This window comes from Mandrillus leucophaeus, unplaced genomic scaffold (assembly GCF_000951045.1).
Source record: "Mandrillus leucophaeus isolate KB7577 unplaced genomic scaffold, Mleu.le_1.0 Scaffold143, whole genome shotgun sequence".
NCBI classification, from domain to species: Eukaryota; Metazoa; Chordata; class Mammalia; order Primates; family Cercopithecidae; genus Mandrillus; species Mandrillus leucophaeus.
In genome coordinates, this window is record NW_012101399.1 from 3,781,421 (window position 1) to 3,788,634 (window position 7,214).

General features: G+C 39.5%; 1 protein-coding gene across 1 annotated transcript in view; it reads right to left on the minus strand.

Annotated features, from left to right (window-relative positions):
- The window catches only part of NAB1 (NGFI-A binding protein 1 (EGR1 binding protein 1)), a 42,171-nt gene that overhangs the window by 27,404 nt on the left and 7,553 nt on the right, over positions 1-7,214 (minus strand). Inside the window, exon 2 of the mRNA XM_011974224.1 lies at positions 3,915-4,752. Coding sequence (XP_011829614.1) covers positions 3,915-4,752 — 838 coding nt within the window. The remainder of the gene's footprint in view (positions 1-3,914; positions 4,753-7,214) is intronic.

Here is a 7,214-nt window from a genome sequence, read left to right on the forward strand (position 1 = left end):
AATACTCATATTTGGAAATAAAGAAACACTTTTAAATAACTCATGGTCAGAAAATAAATCATAAAATTAAAATAGAAAAATAATAACCTCATAACAAAACTTTGGGAATAACACTGAATCAATACATAGTGAAAATTTATACTTTAATTGCTCATATTAGAAAAAGAATGACTAAAAATTAATGAACTAAGCACCCAAATTAAGTTAGATAAGAACAATAAAATAACTAAGAGGAGACACATATATACATGCACACAGCACAAGCAAGAATAGCAACTAAGCCCACAGCGGCTTCTTCAAAAAGATCAGAGGTGGGCAAGTTTTTTCTGTAAAAGGCCAGAGAGTAAATATTTCAGGCTTTACGGGTCAAACAGCCTGTGTCACAACTACTTAACTCACCATTGTAGCTCAAAACCAGCCACAAACAGTACATAAATAAATAGGCCCAGCTGTGTGCCAATAAAAGTTTATTTATAAAACCAGGAGGTGAGTGAGACTGGGCACACAGACTCTAGTTTGCAGATCTCTGAAAAAGAATAAAATTGGCAAACCTTTGGCAAGGTTGTTTGGGGCAAAGGAGAGATAAGTGTACAACCAATATTAGGTCAATATTAGGTCTTAAAAAACTATAAATAATTTTATGCCACTAAGTTTGAAAACTTGGATGAAATGGACATTCTTAGAAAAATGTAACTTACCAAAACTGACTCAAGAAATAGACTACCATAATTCGTTTTTAAAAATCACCAGAAGGAAAAGTCCAACATTTCAATTGTTAGATGCTGAAATCTATGAATTCTGAGATTGAGAGTTCAGAATAAAACAGGCTAACTTAATAATGTGTCCAAGTATATGCTGTTCTCAGATTCAGCATTCCTCCTCTCTCAAAGGTGAAATTGCTGGCCTCCTCTGACACACTCAGCCTTGACTTCTCAGCACTACAATGGAAACTGACCAAAGCTTGGCATCACTGTTTATTCTATAGGCCTGGGTCCTTATCTTGCTTAGCACCCCAATGCCTGCAGAATTTCTTCTGCTCAGTCTACAGTTACCGCTGACTACATTCTCCTCTTCTCCTTCCTATCTTTCTAGAGCTCTTTGACTGGAAGCTGCTATCTGCTGACAAATATTCTGTAATGCCAAATTATCTACCTGCTTACATTTCTGAGTATTACAAGTTACTACCTTCTCTATTGCCTTGCTGTTCCCAAGTTTTAGTTGGGAACTCTCCTCATCCATTCACTGATTTAAGACTGGGGGCACACTGCTTGCCTAGTTTACCACCTACTATCTGTTAACACCCTTTATGATAGATGCAACGCTGCCTGCTGGCTTTTTTCTGATATTGCTTCTGGGTTTGTCCCTTAGCACCTGCTGAACACCAGCAACGTGAGTGGTTCTAAGCCTCAGAACTCACTCTCTTCACAATCTGACACCTATATAACAGACCGGACTTAGCCAGGTTGTAGGACTACCACTGATTCTTTAGCTTAAAAAAAAAAAGGGGGGGGGCTTCACAATAAGTCATTCCATAATTCTTTATGGTGTACATTTCGAAACAAATTATGTTATTATAAATATATAAACAAATATTTCTTTCTTATTACAAGAAAAATAATCTTATGTACTGAACAGTTGAAAAAAACTCACAGGTATAGATAGCTTCCTGAATTTCATCCACTAGTGACCTACATATAGCTCTATATCTTGAAAGATTAAAAGAACAGTATCCACACAATTTATATGAAGAAAACCCTCAGAACAGTGAGATTAAGCCAACAATGAATTAAGAATAAGTCATATATTCCTTATGTGGAAATTGAGTACAAACTAGCAACATTCTTTAATCTCAGGAACTTAGAAGAACTAAAAAAACTTCTGCTAATTGTAAATAATCAGGAGAAAAAAAGTAAAATTCTCATAATACCTAAAAGATATACCTAATAGTACCTTCTTGCAATTCCCTCAGGATTCTGTCATTTCTTCCAAGATCTTAGATATCTACTAGTTTTAAGAAAGCTTCCTGATTCATAAACATTTATCCTAAACTATATTATCGGACCAGATTCACATACTGGAGTTACAAGTAACAAGTAGGCCTAAGTTAAGTCTCAAAAACACAAGCCACAACTTCCAAAGCCCCCATCCCCACATTTCAGCCTACTGGCATTCATTTTGAGTATTTCCTTATTTTGGGAAACCCACGGTCTCATTACTTAAATACTATATGTACCTACTTATCTAAAGAGGCAAAGAGCCCCTCAGCGAAAGCTAAGTGTAAAATAATTCTTTTTAGATTTTTTAAAAGTAGGGTGTGATTTTTTTAAAGTCAGGTTAACTAGGTTTGTTAATCTTTTAGAAATACTTTTACTTTGATAAAAATACAGGTATTTTTGACTCAACTTTGTTGAGTTTCATTGCCATGTTTTAAAAATTATAAGAAAACTAGATTAAAGCATGAAACTAAAATTGCCAACACATTTTGCCTTTTGTTTTTCTACTAATGACAGCCATATAGCCCTTTTAGTGGATTCCTCTACTGGTTCAAAGGATACTCCCAAAATAGATCAAGTCACAGACTGGCTATGACTTAAGTCATTCTGCTAACCAATTATCTGATCTCAAGCTCCAACATTCACGTCTAAAATCATTTATTTAAAAAGATCAGGCTAGGTACAGTGGCTCATACCTGTAATTCCAACACTTTGGGAGGCTAAGGCAGTCATATCACTTGAGCCCAGGAGTTTGAGACCAGCCTGGGCAACATGGAGAGACTCCCATCTCTATAAAAAACTTAAAAAAAAAAAATTAACTGGGTGTGGTGGCACACACCTGTTGTTGAAGCTACTCAAGAAGCTGAGCAGGGAGGACTGCTTGAGCCCTGGAGATCGAGGCTGCACTCACTGCACTCCAGCCTGGGTGACAGAGCGAGATCCCCATCTCAAAAAAAAAAAAAAAATAAGAATAAGCTATGAAATAGTCTTTTTAATTTTTGAAAACACATTTATTTTCCAAGCACTTACTGTGTACATTAGACTCTGTGAATATAAAGATGAAGGAGACATTATCTCTGCTTTGAAGAAACCCAGAGTATACTGTGAAGCACAGACCAGTACACAAATAAGTACAATAAGAAGTTGAAGTTATTGTGACAGAAGTATATGTAGGGATAAAAATGGAAAGGAAAGGTCATCCTATCTGAAGGAAAAGATAACAGAAAACACTTAAGCTTATTCTGGGCTGAGTTTTAACGATGATGTGTCGACCAGATAGACGAGAAGAAAAGGAGTAAATGTTAAAGTTTATACACACACATAAAGTATGTATGTTATATGCAGAAAATGTTGTGTCTATACACACATATATACACACATGAACTTAAGCAGACTATGTCTACAGTACTTACTATAAAGATAAAAATGTTTAATGCCAAACATCAAACCAAAACGATGTTCAAAGCAAGAATTCTTCCAACAATCATCAAATTGTTTTCTATGCAAGCTGAGAATTGCTTTAAGTTCTCGCTATTTTTACAAAATTATTTTCTTTAAAAAAAGCCTACAAAAATGTTTTTTAAAAGTTATATTTAAAACCTAGTTTTCTTAATTAAAAAACAAACTGCCTTTCAATTGCAAAGACTTTATGCTTTCACTGCTTAAATTCTGACATTTTTCTAAAAGTCACCTCATACTGTAGTTCCAAAGCTCAAACATGTTCAAGTTCAATACAAATATACCCCTAACACAATAAACACGGTCTATTTTCACAAAAGAGCTACGTGTTGCTAACACCTCAGTGTTTTTAATACTGCTTTCAGGGAGTGTATCACATTTGCGGCAAACTATTACCAAATTTATCTCTAACGACTAGCAACATGCCACACACACAGAGAAAGAACAACGCGGGCTTTGTACCTCATGGAGCGTGAGATGTTTCCCATCCTTCCTCTTTGAGTCAAATCTGCCGTATATTGCACTGTATTTCCGAATTTCCTCCTCTTTGTGTGGATCATCATCGTTCATCTCAAAGATGTGACCTATCATTTTGGCCAACTTCTTGTTGGTTTTTAGCAGCTCTTTCACTTCATTCAAGTCACTTTTCGGCAGTGTGGGGGCCATCCGCTCCACACACTCGGCCACAGAGAGCGCAGCGGCAGCATCCAGTGCCTCGCTGCTCTCCTTTGGGGACGCGGGGGAGCCCAGGTCTGCCGGGGAGAGGCTGTGCTCGCTCTCGGTGGCATGGTGCCCTTGCCAGAGTCTGGACTCACCAACACTCTGCAGTGCTAGGCTCCCGACCACATCTGACTTCCCCTGTCCCAAGCTCTGCACACAGGTGGTAGCAGCACATTTGGGGATTTTTAAATGAGGTTCCCGGGCATTGCTACTCCTTTCATAACTACTGCAGGATATTCCCAGCCATGTCGGTGATCCCTCTGGTAATTTATAGATGGGTATGCTACTGACAGGAAGGGAAGTCAGCGGCTGATTGAAAAGCCCAGGGTTTGTGACCCAGTCTCTCAAAGCCTTCTGCAGCCTTCTAACATGAAGGGGCTTGCTAGCCATGCCCACGAGTGCCATGATTTCCAAAAACTCCTCTTCTCCTGCTTCACAGAGTTGCTGGACATCATCACCACCTTGTTGGATAAAGGCATCGAAATAAGAAAGTAGATTGGCTTTTTGTAATATTCTATACAGCTGCAACTCCCCCAGGGTCCTGGGTAAGGCCGCAGCCATTACTCTGGATGGGTTTAACCTGCCAAAAAAAAAAAAAAAAAAAGTAAAAACTCATCATACTTGCTTCAAACTTCTTACACCAAATAGGTTAGACTACAGGTTTTAAGAACAAAAACAAGAAGCATCTGCATCGTGACTGCCTGTGAAGGCAGCATTCTCTCTACATACTTTATCTCGTTCTGCACTCCTAACAATCTTATAGGTCAGTAACTAAACTGACTTATTTTCCCAAAAGAGAATAACTGGTAAGCGGGAATCTGGAGGTTCAAACCAAGGCTCAAACCAACGGTTCCATGTCCCGTATTTTTGGCTACATACTTTGCTACTGCCAAGGTATGGACGCAGGTGGAGTGAAAGACAATCAAATTTAGCAGGAGGTAAGAAGCAGAGGATGCTACTATTTGCTGAATACTTATTTTGCGCCAAGCAATACAATAAACACTTTACATTACACATGTCTTAATTCTCACAAGGGCCCTGTGACACAGGTACAGTTATTCCCACTTTATTTTTTTATTTTTATTTTTATTTTTTTTTGAGATGGAGTCTGGCTCTGTCGCCCAGGCTGGAGTGCAGTGGCCGGATCTCAGCTCACTGCAAGCTCCGCCTCCCGGGTTTACGCCATTCTCCTGCCTCAGCCTCCCGAGTAGCTGGGACTACAGGCGCCCGCCACCTCGCCCGGCTAGTTTTTTTGTATTTTTTAGTAGAGACGGGGTTTCACTGTGTTCGCCAGGATGGTCTCGATCTCCTGACCTCGTGATCTGCCCATCTTGGCCTCCCAAAGTGCTGGGATTACAGGCTTGAGCCACCGCGCCAGGCCAGTTATTCCCATTTTATAGAGAAAAAATGAGCAAGATGAGTCTGGCAGGCAGAGGAAGATAGCTTTCAGTATGAATTGGAGGTGAGAAATAGAAGGTGGTATATTTAGGAATCAAGAAAGAAGAGGCAGAGAAAAGTCAAACAAGTAAGTGACAAGACTTGGTGATCACTTAGATCTAAGTGAGGAAGGAAGTTTCCCTTTATTGACATTTATTGATGAAGAAAACAGTTACCGTTTATTTGCACTCTGTGGTTTAAGGAGAGTTACAGGTGACTATGAGATTACATCTGAGAGTTCAGAAATCTAACAGGCATTAGGGACACAGAAAAATAAGGATGATGGGATTCTGTTTCAAACACATGGCACTCGCACATGGCACAGGGTAGAATGCTTATGTAGAATGGCCCTGCATGCAAAATAATAGACTAGAATCTAACTATGTATTAGGGAGAGGGCTGTAGGATAAAATAAGGAGGGTGGGTGATCCCTCCAAAGCAGCAGCAGAAAGCCTAAGACAGAGTCAAAGACGAAACATACTTTTAGAGCTCAAGCAAGACAAAGAAGTCTGTTTTTAAAGAGACAGAACAAGACTCAGCAAAGTACTTCTTGACCTCTTAGCAGCCTTTAAAAGTTGTTCACAGTTGCCTGGAGACCTCCCACATACAAAGAGGAGTTGGCCAAGTACTTCCATTTAAGAGAAACAAATAAACTTGTAATCAAATGCACCCTTAGGATTAAAAGTACCCTGTAGCCCTCTATGGAGAAAATAACAGAAGGCTAAAAGAACATGTGCATCAGAGAAAAATGGAAGGCCCACTCTCAACTCTGACAGTATGCAGTAACAGTTAACAGGGACATCCCTGGAAGCCAAGAAGTCACCGAACTTGGGATTTTTGTTTTTTGCCACCAATCAGAATGCTACACAAAATTCTAGTCTCAGCCACTCCAAGCCAGGAGAATAGGTGTCCCTACCACTCTAAGCACTGACTACTGGAAGCCCTATCTCCTGGAACCTGTGTGTCATCCACAATCTGTTTTGACTTCCTCAAATTTTATGTCTCTTTCTTTGCAAGGGCGAGTATGGGCATAACCAGGTTACCTGATGACTTCCCAAAAGACAACAAAGGCTGAATTAGGGCCCAGTAGCTTCTACTAACATCCAGGAAATCACTTGGGGTGCTTTTGAAAAATACGGTTTTCCAGGTGCCTGAGATGCATCTCAGGAGACTCCCATGATTAGGCAAATCTGACAAACTGCACAAGATTCCTACTTAATAAATCCTCCAGGCACCACAAACTCCTACAGGTCCTGTGATGATTCAGGTAATTCTTTAGGTCAACCTTCACATTCATGCCACCTCAGTACTCTTGATAAAAAAACGTTCTTGCATCTTCTAAATCACCTAAAGGAGGCTCTGCGTGTCCTTCCACTCCAGGGAGAGTCTATCGCCCACCTGGGCACTAACTCACAACAACAGAGCTTTCAGGAGTTACAGACCCAAGTTTAGGGCTATATTAAACTACACTATACCAAATAGAAGGCCTGCTATAAAGTGTTGGAAGTGGAAGAAAGGAAACTTACTTTCCTATCATATACCTCATGCAATTCCTCCACAGGCTTTCGATGCAAGAATACAAAAAAAAAAAAAAAAAAAAAAAAA